This window comes from Phyllostomus hastatus, unplaced genomic scaffold (assembly GCF_019186645.2).
Source record: "Phyllostomus hastatus isolate PE091 unplaced genomic scaffold, TTU_PhHast_1.1 phas_scaffold_21, whole genome shotgun sequence".
NCBI classification, from domain to species: Eukaryota; Metazoa; Chordata; class Mammalia; order Chiroptera; family Phyllostomidae; genus Phyllostomus; species Phyllostomus hastatus.
This window is the reverse complement of record NW_025334017.1, coordinates 42753517-42766150: the sequence shown is the minus strand read 5'-3', so window position 1 is coordinate 42766150 and position 12634 is coordinate 42753517. Positions and strand designations below refer to the sequence as shown.

The 12634-nt window shown below is 48.9% G+C and overlaps 1 protein-coding gene across 11 annotated transcripts in view; it reads left to right on the top strand.

The window, feature by feature from the left end:
* Positions 1–6136, top strand: part of CYRIB (CYFIP related Rac1 interactor B) — a 129958-nt gene extending 123822 nt beyond the window's left edge. For all 11 annotated transcript variants that reach the window (XM_045861162.1, XM_045861155.1, XM_045861154.1 and 8 more), the window contains 2 exons: positions 834–904; positions 5394–6136. In XM_045861162.1, coding sequence (XP_045717118.1) covers positions 834–904; positions 5394–5457 — 135 coding nt within the window. In that variant the 3' untranslated portion in view covers positions 5458–6136. The remainder of the gene's footprint in view (positions 1–833; positions 905–5393) is intronic.
* The last annotated feature ends 6498 nt before the right edge of the window (positions 6137–12634 follow it).

Here is a 12634-nt window from a genome sequence, read left to right as displayed (position 1 = left end):
GGCGGAGCGGGGTTTTGAACCCACATCTGCGTGGCTTCCGGAGCCGGCGGGTGTCTGCTGTGCTGTGCGCTTCCACAGCAAGCAGGCTCGTCTTCCTTCCACGCCATCTCCACTGACTTGTTCCCTTTTTTCGCGGCCTGTACCCAGTCCCTGCTGCCGCCCCCTCGGTTCTAAAGGGTCCTCCTGGCTTCCAAGGCCTGCTTTAAGCTCCCCTACGGGAGTCGTTGCGGTCCCTCAGGTTCTGCCCTCCGCGGGCAGTGCCCTTTATCGCCTTTGTCACGGCTCGTCTCTCTGGAGAGCTCCCCTCTCCTGGCCAGTGTGTCTGTTCCATCCCCGAGGAGGCCGCTCAGCGCCCTTTCAGGAAGTTTCCCTTGACTGCCCCTGAGTTTTCTCGTGAGCACGGGTGTGCTTCAGTCTGACTTGGTTCTTCAGAAGTTTCTTCGACTGACACCCTGGAAATAATAAGATTGAGGTAGATTTTTCTTTTCCTGTTTTAATAAATACATTTCGCCCTGGCTGGTGTGGCTCAGTGGAATGAGTGCCGGTCTGTGAATCAAGTGGTCACTGGTTCGATTCCCAGTCAGGGCCCATGCCTGGGCTGCAGGCCAGGTCCCCAGTAGGGGATGCGCAGTAGGCAACCACACACTGATGTTTGTCTTCCTCTCTTTCTCCTTTCTCCTCCCTTGGCGGGGGAGCTTAAAAAAGAATAATTACATTTCTAGTGTGTGCTTCCTTATGAGTTCCTTGGTTGTACTGCTAAAGTATGACTATTTTGAACGTGAATGTTAGACGAAAAATAGATGTTTCACTTTTTCTGTTTCCTTTTCTCCTAGATGAAAGGTTGTATCAAAGTCCTAAAGGACCAGCCTCCTAACAGTGTGGAAGGCCTTCTCAACGCTCTCAGGTGGGTGTGGGCACGCGTGGGTCAGAAGGTAGATGTGAGAAGGTGCTTCCCAGTGAGGGTAGCCCGAAGCGGTGGGCGTGAATGTCACGTTAGAGAGTAAAGGTCTTGTTTTGCTTGTTGGTCATTTTACTTCAAATATTGGCCGCAGTATTTGTATAATGAAGTGTGTGTGTGTGTGTGTGTGTGTGTGTGTGTGTGTGTAATGAGAAGAGCGGCTTTATTCTTGGCTAAAGAGTTTGGTTTTCACCCTCTGCCCCTCTTGAAGCAGAGGTTGCTTATTTACAAGGCTAATGTAAATAAAATCCAGAAACATGGAAGTTTAAAGAGAAAAAAATATGAAGTCTCACTATTTTGAAATGAACCACTCTTTAACATTCTGGTAAACATCCTTCCAGATTTTTTTCTTTATCCTGGTGCACAGTCCCAGCTCCATGAGACAGTGGTCTTTTCTCAGCTTAGACTCACTTGACTTAGTTACTGAAGCTGCTGAGAAGCCTGGGGTATTTCTAAGTGAAAATCTTGGCACATTATAATGACTCTACTAACCTAACCTTTATCTAATCTCTACCTTACAGAGATTTAGTTAGTAATAAAATTTCCTCCACATTGAAGATGATTGTCTTGTTAGTTGTTTTTTTGTGTTCAAACACAAAAGTTGTATGGACATAAAGATAATTCTGGAATGACTTTCCGAGGTGACACGCCATCTGTGCTTTGCAGTTCACACGATAGAATGGAGGGATTTCCCACGGATGTCACACTCCCCTGTTCCGTGGGGAATCTCGTCACTCCCGGCACGGCGTCAGAAAGCAAAGTCCGGGCTGTGTCACGCTAGCTGAGCGCAGCCAGCAGATAATTGTGCACGACTGTGGAGAGCGTCCCGCACTCAGCGACTGCCTGAGCAGAGGTGGTCCGTCCTAAATGAACATCAGGATGATCAAGGAACATAGTAAAACGAGGAAGAAAACTCTTAAAATGTCAGACTCCTTCAACCACAAGCCTATCAAAAGCCTCACTTCTTTGGGCTGTTTTACTCCCGAGGTTTTCCATCGGTATTGCCAGTGTTTGAGGCCTTGTGAACTTTCCTTCCTGACCCCTTCCGTAGACGCCCCGTGTCCCGGGCAGCCCGGCTCCTCTCCCGAGCCCTTTCTTTTCTGCTGGGCGAGGCTCCCGAGAGCGGCAAGAGGCAAGACTCCTTTTCAACAGTAGGAGGTCTTTGAGGGCTAGGAGGTGTTGGCGTTATTTCTTTACCTTGAAGGGACTGTGCTTCAGATACTCATTTTAAAACTGATAGTTCAGTTTTCTTGTCAGAGTTCGAAGCTAGTCCAGTCTCTTCTACTTTGGCACCAAGGCAGAGGAGGGCAGGACGGGGGCAGGGGCGAAGGGCGAAGGGCGAAGGGCAGGCTCTGGGAGCCCGTCTGGGAGGGGAGGGGAGGGGAGGGGAGGGGGAGGAGCACCACAGCGGCAGCCTCCGGCAGCTTTCTTCCCGAGTCAGTAACAGACATTTGAAAACCAAAGTTTTAACTCTTGGCCTCTTTTTACTTACTGAACAGAGTTTGGCTTCTTATTTTTTTCATGTGCCAAGCTTTGTAAGGTTAAGCAGTGCACCTGATGTCCTGTAGTAGAGGTGATAACGGGTAGCATCCTTATATCACTACACCTACAGTGCAGTTTCATGTACACGGCCTTACACAGTCTTTACCACGGCTCCGTGGGGTGGGTGGCGGGCCTGGGGTGTGGGGTGCCTTCATTGTACAGGAGGTATCTTAAGCTCTTGAGGAACTAGAGGATTACGTAGCTAATAAATGTCACAATCTATTTTCAAAGTCAGGACGGCTCTCTTGAGAAACGTTTGATGCTGTACTGTGTGCTGTGTGCTTGAACCTCAGTGTGCTTTGGAATCACCTGGAGGGATAGGAAAATGCAGTTTCCCAGGTTAGCACCTGCAGAGAGGCTGCTCCTGAATTAGGTCTGGGCGGGGCTCAGGCGCCCCATTTCATAGGTAACGCTGGTTCCTGGAGAAACCCTGCTCAGACTGAAGGAGCCTGGCCCTTTACTGGAGGCAGAAGTGAGGTGGTTGGGAAAGCGCTTGGTAGTCCTGAAAGCACTATGCAAGGGTTCATTGCCATTTACACCTCTGCACAATGGAACGCGTTTTCTCTGCGTCATTTTCTTTTTCAGGGAATAGCCAGTTTACAAGAGGTGCTCACTTCTTTTTCCTCAGATAGTTTTTCTTAGAGCCAATAGCAAATAACCAAAAATTTTAAAAAGGGAGCATAATTATATACAAAGATATGTTGCTTATTTTGAATGCTGTTCTGTAGTAATTATGCAGTTTCTCCAACTTACAGTGTGTGATTAGGAGAAAGCAACAAATCATGTCTGCATTTTGTAGATGGACCAAAGGAACCTGGTCCTGCAGGAGAAAGCAAGCTGGAACTGGGAGTCAGGGTTCAGGGCTAGGTAACAGCCCTCTTTATTTAGTTCAGGAGTAAAGGTAAAGGACAGTTGCTTTTCTTCAGGAGGGAAAGTCACGGGCACTTGGAAAAGGGGTTTGCGCACAAAGCGCAGTAATCCCTTCCGTGTTTGTACGTTGTTTTCACGTGCACTAGATGCCGCTGGCCTTCGCTTGGTGAAGAAGTGTGGGGGTGACAGTACACATCTGGCGTGGGTCCGTCCAGGGACGGCTCTGAGGGCCGCTGGGCGCTCCCGGTCGCATCGCCCCCTCAGCAGGAGCGAGAGCTGGCGTCGGGCAGACAGGAGAGCACTCGCAGCTCCCGGGGTGTCACGGTGCATCGCTGAGCAGTGACACGTCAAGTCCCGTGCAGCAGAGATCTCGCTGTGCGCGGCACTTGCTCTTTCTACTCTCCAGTTGCAGGAAGGAAGGGAAAATTCCCTGACATCAATAGGCTTATGTGTAGCTGTCCACACTTAATATGCCACTGGGAAGTAAAACAGAAAGGTTCAGTCTGTGCTCCCTCACTGTCAATGTAAATATGCCTTTATGGAGTTTTATTTCAGCCTGGCTGCTTCCCTTACCTTCTTAATGCACAAATGCTGATTGAGCACCTATTATGCGCCGGGCACTCTGGTGCAGGTGCTGTAATAGGAGAACAACTTGGAAGTGACTTCTAAGTAACATTGTAGACAGTTTATCAGGTACCTAATAAGCACGTGTTTGTGTCTTTACCTCTCTCAGCATTTGCTTGAGTTCAGATATTTCTTCAATATTTAAGTTGATTTGAAGTGAAAGCAGTAAGAGTTTAATTTCTTTAACTCAGACAATATGTGCATGTCTGTTTAAAATAATATATTCATTAAAGACAGCTGACTGTGAAACTCTCGTGAGGCAAATTAACTGATTCAGCATTAAGTTCTGTTCAAGCCTTGCGCACCTGTTTCCTTTGCTCCTGCTCTCGTCCAGGCTCTGGTCCCCTAGGCCCCTGTACCAGCGGCCACTTGGTCCCTCGGCTGCTCCTCCTGCTCCCTCAGCAGCCAGAGCGGTCCTTCCACAACATCAGTGAGATGGCACGTGGCTGCTCCACTTGGCATCCTCCCTCCCCGGCCTCAGGGCCCTCAGCATCATCTCCAGCTCCTCACTGTGGCCCCCATGTCTGTGCGACCTGGTCACTCCTGGTCTCTCGGGCGCTGCCCCGTGCCGCCCCCTCCGCTCCCAGGTGTGCCCCTTCCCTGCGTTAGGAAACACAGTGTCACCTTTTCCCTCTGCCAGCTCGTTAGCTCCAGGAGCCGTGCCTTACACATGGTGGGCTTGCCTGTTCCATTTCACTATCAAAGAATCCTATGGTGAATCTTCTCTTAACGTAAGAAGTACTCTTAGTGATTCTTTTTTAGAGTCTTAATTTTGTGTTTACATACTTAAAGCTAAATACATCTGCCTGGTCGGCAAAGTATTTGAAAAGGGCCAGAGAGGGAACACGTATTTGAGGCTTTGAGGGCCACATGGCGTCGTCACAGCGACTCCACGTGGCCGTGGTAGTGAGAGGTAGCCATAGACCATACCTGAATGAGTCAGCATGGCTGTGTTTGAGTAAAACTGAAATTTTAATTTTATATAGTTTCCACGTTCACGTGAGGTGTTATACTTGTTGCGATCCCACCCCCAACCACCATTTAAAAATGTAAGAATATGCTTGCCCACAGGCCATACCAAAATGGGTAGTAGGTGGGATTTGACTCAGAGGCCACAATTTGCTGACCCCTGAGATGAAGCGACGATAGTCTTTCTCTGAGTGAGAAGGCACAGCTAGTTGTTTACTGTGGAGTTTAACCGCATCAGTTCAGGAAGGCAGTTCTCACGAGCGGAACAGCTGTCGGCTGCTCTGGGAGAGTGCTGGCCGCCGGGCAGGGGCGGAGCTGGGGCGGAGGTTCGCCTGGCCAGGCACGTAGCCTGTCGCCTGTCATGATTTTAGAGCCTGATGTGGATAATGTTTGTTTGTTTGTTTGAACTCTCAACCTTTTTCACTTTCAGGTACACAACAAAACATTTGAATGACGAGACTACCTCGAAGCAGATTCGGTCCATGCTGCAATAACACTGCGGGAGCGAGCACCTGCTGCAGATGGAAGACAGTGTTCTGCGGCGTCTGGGAATGCACAGTTTTTTTAGTGATCGCAGTTACTCCCTCGTCTACTCTCGCTTTTTATTTCTTTCCTCTGTTCCTCTCCCCTCTTTTTAAATCATGTTCTCGTTCTTAAGACTTCTTTTCTGTGCCAAAATCAGTAAAGTTACACTCTGAAGGGACGTTTTCCTTTCAAACTGGCCATCTAAGGCAGCTAATTATGCATTGCATTGGGGTCTCTACTGAGAAAAACTCTGTGACTTGAACTAAATATTTTTAAATGTGGATTTTTTTTGAAAACTAATATTTAATATTGCTTCTCCTGCATGGCAAAACTGCCTCTTCTGCTATTTAAAAACCCTCAACGACTTTCTTTTCTACCGCCGCTTTTTCACGTTCAACCCAAGCGAAGACGTCTAAGTTAACTGTGTTGTACAAATGGTACCCGATGCACCCTTTTCTAAATCAGTCAGACTCTCATTTAAAGTTTAAGTTTGCATTTTGACTCTTTTGTAAGGATGTATGTTGTGTGTCTAACCTTTATTAACTAACGTTAAAAGCTGTGATGTGTGCGTAGAGTATTACGTATGCATGTTCATGTTTTAAGAATGGCTGTTGATGACAAAATAAAAGTCAGCTTTCATTTTTCTAAGTGTGGCTTGGTTTACTGAGGCTTGGGTTTAGGTTTCTAAAGCTTTCCCCGTGTATGTTTATGAAATGCATATACAGATTCCATAATTTCCCTTGTTTTAGGAAAAAGCTGGATCTTTTAAAAAGTATTTTTCTCTATTATTGTCCATGTTTACCCAGTTTTAATTGCTTACTCACTAAGTGCAGTAAGAGCAGTGACCTTGTTGTTAACATGACTTGAATCCTTGCTTCACTCTTGTGTGGACATAGTCACACAAGGGAAGCTCCACTCTTGCTTGCCTGGCATTTCCCAGCAGCGAGGAGGGAGCGGCAGGAAGCAGAGTGTGGAAAGAAGTCGAGCCTTTCGCACTGGGAGGAGAGTGGCGATAAGGGGCACTTCCCAGGAGAGGCTGAAGGCCGTGGTCTCATGAGTGGGAGGAAACGAGAATGCTTGTTATTGTGACGTCCTGAGACCTTAATTGTGAAATCTGAATGTGCTGACGGGAGAAGTTGCGTAAACGTTGTCGAGTCCAAGCATGCTGTTGATGCAATGAGAGGAGAACCTGAGCTCTGATACTGGGAGAAGGGTTAACCTCACAGGAAGACCCTAGAGGCTTCCATTGGAACCGAGCGGAGCAGTGCTGGCTCGGGAGCCCACGGCCCTTCTGATGGCGTCCCTGCCGGCCTCCCTGCCTTTAGCTCCCGCGCCCCGACTCACACCCGCTCTCCAGCCAGCACCTGCCGCTTGCTGTTTACATGGTGGCGTGTGGTGCTGCGTGTCCGTAACTCGGGTCTGGAGGCCCCTGAGTCCGTCCTCTTCCTCCCTCGTGTCCATCTGACGAACAACTCAACCTTTGAGGGACCAGCTTGTGCCGCCTCCTTCAGGAAGCTTTCAGGACGACATGAGCCACGTCCTTGTAGGCACCTTCTGCGAGTATTGTTGGGGTTAATTGTGAGCCCCCAAAGGCATGCCCACCTGCAAAAGGAGGTTATTCGTGGCATGAAGTTCAAATTCTAGTTGAATTCTATTCACTGAATTCTAGTTGAATTCTATTCTAGTGAATTCTATTCACTATTCAAATTCTATTCACTGGTTGGTTTATGTATTGTTTTACACTGCTTTTGTGCCACAATGGTAGAATGGAGTTCTGATGACCACGGCCGCATGGTGATCAAAGGTGAAAATGTGTCCTTATTGGGAGAAAGCGTTTTTGCAGATGAAATGAAGGATCTCCAGTGAAGACCGCCTGGGATGAGGGCGGGCCGTACTCTAACATCAGCTCTTCGGAAGAGGAAAGAAGAGGAAACAGGCACAGAGCAGAGGCCACCTGGAGGTGGGGGCAGTGGGTGGAGCCACGTGCCCACAAGCCAAGGAACCAAGGGTTGCTGGCAGCCACCAGTCAGGGGCCGGATTCTTCCCCAGCCTCCAGAAGGAACCATCCCTGCCGGCACCTTGATTTCCAATTTCCCCCTCCGGGACTGAGAAAAGACAGTTCTGGTGCTTCCAGCCACTTGGGGAAATTTGTCATGGCAGCCCTAAGAATCTAATACAAGTAGCTCATCCAACACCTCCGATATGTAACTGCCCTTGTGAGCGTCTTCCCTGACCTCTGAGGACCGGGGGGAAGAGCCCCGGCTGGTTTCCCTTCAGGGTCCCAAGGACCTTGCCCTGCGCCCAGATGCCAGCAGCGCGAGTGAATGCGGAGTGCGCTGGGTGAACGTAATAATGATGCCGCCGGAATCGAGCCATCCTGCCGTGCCCTTTGCCCTTAACACAGTTCACGCTCTGCATGTTGGGGAGCGTGGGAGACTCCCTAACTCTGCACCGAGGGTTAGCCAACTGGTCTACCGGCCCGTCTGCCCAAATCATTTTTCAAAGGTTGAAGAAATCAAAAGAAGGTTATTCATGGCATGTGTAAAGTACATGAAATTCAAGTTCTAGTGTCCATAAATAAAATGTTCCTGGAACACGGCCTCACTGGTGTGTTTACGTATTGTTTTATGCGACTGTTGTGCCACGATAGTAGAATGGAGTTGTGGTGACCACGGCCGCATGGCGCTCAAAGGTGAAAATACTACCTAGCCCTTTACAGAAGGAGTTTCCTGTCCCCTCTAATGACAAGAGCAATTAATTTGAGAGCCTTGTGTGATAGAAGCAGGTGCTCAGTGCGACCAAAGGATGCCTCTCTGCAGCCAGGAAGGGCGATTAATTTTAGGACTAATTTTGCCACTCACATAGCCAAGAAAACAAAAAGTCGTCTGTCCCCTGCCACGTCTGACCCCTGTTGTTACTGTCTGCCCGTCCCACAGAGGAGCGGACTGTGGAGCTGGCCACGGGCTCCTCGGGACAGAGCGCCAGGGTTAACCAGCAGGGTCTGCCTGCTAGTAGCCGGGGGCGGGGGGGGGGGGGTGGACTTTGTGTGGGCAGATCTTTGCTCACTGGGCCAGCCTCCCCTCTGGGATTGTCTCACTACCGCCCCCTTTCTGCCTGGACTAGCCGGACTCTCTGGTCGCTGTTCTCTCACTTCAGAGATGGGGATGGAAAAGCATTCTAGGCTCTTCTCAGATGGCGCCTAGTATCTTAGACCTGTCACAGGAATAATGAGCATTCCTGTTTGAACCCAGGTCTATTTTTTTAAAGATAACTTTTATTTTATTTTTTAAAGATTTTATTTATTTACTTTTAGAGAAGGGAAGGGAGGGAGAAAGAGAGAGAAACATTAATGTGCCTCTCATGTGGCCCCCACTGGGGACCTGGCCCGCACCCCAGGCATGTGCCCTGCCTGGGAATCGAACCTGCGATGCTTTGGTTCGCAGCCCGAGTTCAATCCACTGAGCTACGCCAGCCAGGTGAACTCAGGTCTGTTGAGTGGAAGTGCCATCTGGTTCCCTGTGAGAGTGCAGTGACTGCCCTTCCGTAAATGCTCATAAAGTAATCCCTACAGAGTGGACTGCAAAGCGGACTGTACGGTGTGACCACAGAAGGGCACAGCTCCGCGGTGAGGACTCCGGACACTCACGCCACATCAGTTCCTTGAAAGTATGTTCCTCATCGGGAGAACAACAGGCTTGGGACAGACGATGTCTAACTTTGCCCTTCATGATCTAAGTACACGTCTTACATACAGGGTGGGGCAGAAGTGGGTTTACAGTTCATATGGAAAATAATACAACGACTAATAAATAATACCAGCATAAACTGTGTTTTCCGTGCTCACAATTGTAAACTTAATTTGCCCACCCTGTATGCTGTCAGCGAATGGGAAGCAGCAGCAGTGTGAACAGTTCAGACGCAGACTCCAGAGCCGGTGAACTTGGGGTTAGCTCAGTGGGACTGTGGATGACTCTCGCGTGCCCTCACTCAAATTGCCTACCTCTCCTCGGTGGCAGTAATGTCCCGTGAGTATCACAAGTGCCCGCTGTCCATCTCGACATCTGACTAGCAAAACAGCTACGTAGCCTATGGCAGGTGTGGTTGGTAAACGTGTGTCATTTCCCTTTTACCCCGGTGCAGTCCCCAATCCGGGAGGCCGTGGGGCAAAGCTGCACAGCTTTAACTCCCCCGCTAGAGGCCCTACAACTGAGGAGTGAAACTTGCTGTAACTTGCTCTGTGGTAGTCCCCGTTTTCTAAATTGGCAGGCAATTCCCTGCATACTTGCAACTAAAACTGGCCACACTGTTCTTTTAAAAGTTGAGCTCCAGTGTGGTGATACACGGTTGCAGGAGCGTGTTCGCGGTGCATCTTTATGTCATTAATGTTTCATGAGTACCTCCCCAGGACCCACGTAGACGTGTCCCAGGACTAAAGGTAGTGCCAGATGGGGCCTTTGTGGAGGAGAGCAGTGGTTTCTGGGTGTACAATGGGGTGTTCCGGCAGACACAGCCACCTAGCAAGAGTGTTGACATACGGTCTCCAGTATATTGACACGGAACACCAAGACCTTTCCAGTACCTCCTTGGAGCTCCTCTCTCCCCGGATGCTGCGACACCATGACCTACGGGGTGTCCTTTTATGGGACTATGTCCGTGCCTTCTCCTTTCCTGGGCCCCTGTCCCCTGTCAAACACTTAAATCTGATTGTAGGCATATTTCTGAACTTCAAACGTGTCTCTACGTGCACGTGAAATCGGCCAGGCAGCGGGCAGGATGGGGGAGTGGGCTCGTGAGGGGCCCTGCGGGAGAGCGAGCAGGAGGGCAGCAGGAGGGAAGCCAGTTTCCGTCCCTGGTGAAGCCATTCTCCAGTGTTACAGCCCAGGAGTGCCGTGGCCTCCCCAGGTGCTGTCTGCAGCTCCCACGCCTTGTTCACAGCATGCGTGGGACTCAAGGGCGTGGTGCTGAGTGAACCAAGTCAACAGACAGATACTGTATAAGCTCGTGCAGAAGATAAAATGCCAAACTCGTGGAACAGAGTAGAATGGTGGCTGCCAGGAGCCGGGGAGTGCAGGAAATGGGGAGATGTTGGCCAAAAGGGTCCATACCTCCAGTTGTCAATGCTGGGGCATCGGATGCCATCTAGGCGACAGTATTAACCATGCCGTGTTGTGGACTTGAAGGTGTTACGGATATAGATGTCCAATGTTATCCTCACAGAATAAATGGTAATTAAGCCCTGGCTGGTGTAGCTTAGTGGATTGAGCTCGGGCTGCAAACCAAAGTGTCGCAGGTTCGATTCCCAGTCAGGGCACATGCCTGGGTTGCAGGCCACGGCCCCCAGCAACCGCACATTGATGTTTCTCTTTCTCTTCCTCCCTAAAAATAAATAAATAAAATCTTAAAGAATAAATGGTAATTATGTGAGGTGATGGGGGTGTTAACTAACCTGTGGTAATCGTTTTGTAATATATACATATATCAGATCCTCACACTATACACATTAAATTTATATGTTAGGTGTCATTTTCTCTGTGAAACTGAGATAAAATATTTCTCTATAGGGAAACTATTTCCCTATTTTCTCTGTAAAATAGTAAGGTACAGTTTCTAGGTTCCCCTTCAGGGAATCTGACTCAGACAAGACGGAGCGAGGGCAGGGGTCCTAGGGTTCCACAGACATCCCAGCTGATCCCGGTGCAAGGGGTGCCCAGGTCCCCGTGAGAAACGCTGCCACCCCTGGCCTGGAGCAGCAAGGGGGAAGGCGGGGCCGCAGGGGCGGGGACGTGAGAGGCTCCAGCAGGGGTAACCCCGGCTCTGCTGACCTGGCTGGGCTTCTTCCCACCCGGACATTCTTCACGTCGCAGAGGAGAGGAAGAGAGAACTTTCCCAGAAGGTGAGTTCCAGATCTCATCAGCTACTCACCTCGATTTTGGGCCCCACTGAGCCCCGGCCCCATCTGAGGAGTAAATGGAAAGCCTGTGTGTCTCCCCAGCCCCAAACCCAGGCTGCTCGGAAGGCTCGGGGGGCCTCAAAGCCATCACCAATGGGGGGCAGGAAGGAAGGTTAGGGTATGTTGAAAGTTAATGGGTGAAATGATTATCAACTGGGAGTTAGATTCTCAATTTTGGTAAATAGAAAAAGACATATAGTGATTATGAGGAAATGTTTTTAAAGGGATGTCTGCTGGAGTATTTGGGGGTAAAATGTCATGATATCTATACTTTAAAATGCTTCAATCAATGAAATATACATGAAACAAAAAACCCACTTAAAGTCCAATAATAAATAAATCCATTAAAAATGGGCAAAGAACTTGAATAGACATCCACCCCCCCCCCCAAAAGGTATACAAATGGACAACACACACATGAAAAATATCTTCACATCCATTAGGGAAATGCAAATCCAAACCATAATAGGATACCATCTCATACATTCAGATGGTTGCTACAGAAAAATTAAAGTCTAGAAAATAACAGGTGTTGGTGAGGATGTGGAGAAATTGGAACTCTTTGCACTCAGTGCTGGCGGTGGAAACATAAAATGATGCAGCAGCTATGGAAAACAGGATGACGATTCCTTAAACACAAACATAGAGTTACCATAAGATCCAGCAATTCCACCTATGGATGTCTATGTAAACTGATAGCAGAGTCTTAAAGAGATATCCATACACCCACGTTCATAGCAGCATTGTGCACAAGAACCAAAAGATGGAAGCAACCCAAATGTTCATTACCAAAAGAATGGATACACAAAATGTGGTCCATCCGTACAACGGAATTTTATTCAGCCTTAAAAAGAGGGAATTCTGACACATGCTACAACGTGGGTAAACCTTGAGGGCACGATGTGAGGTGAACATGTGTGTCACAGAAAGGAAAACCATGTATGAGGCATCTCGAGGACTCAAACTCCTAGAAACAGAAAGTAGAATGGTGGTTGCCAGGGGTGGGGACGTGGAGGGAGAATGAGGGGGTGTTCAATGGGCAGAGAGTTTCAGTTTTGCAAGATGAGCAAGTTCTGGAGATTGGTTGCAATTTGACAATGAAGGCCTCACTGAGAAGTGACTTTTGAATTAAGAATTAAACTGAAACAAGGGGGGAGCGAACTCTAGTTATTTTGGGGGGAAGATTCCAGGAAGAG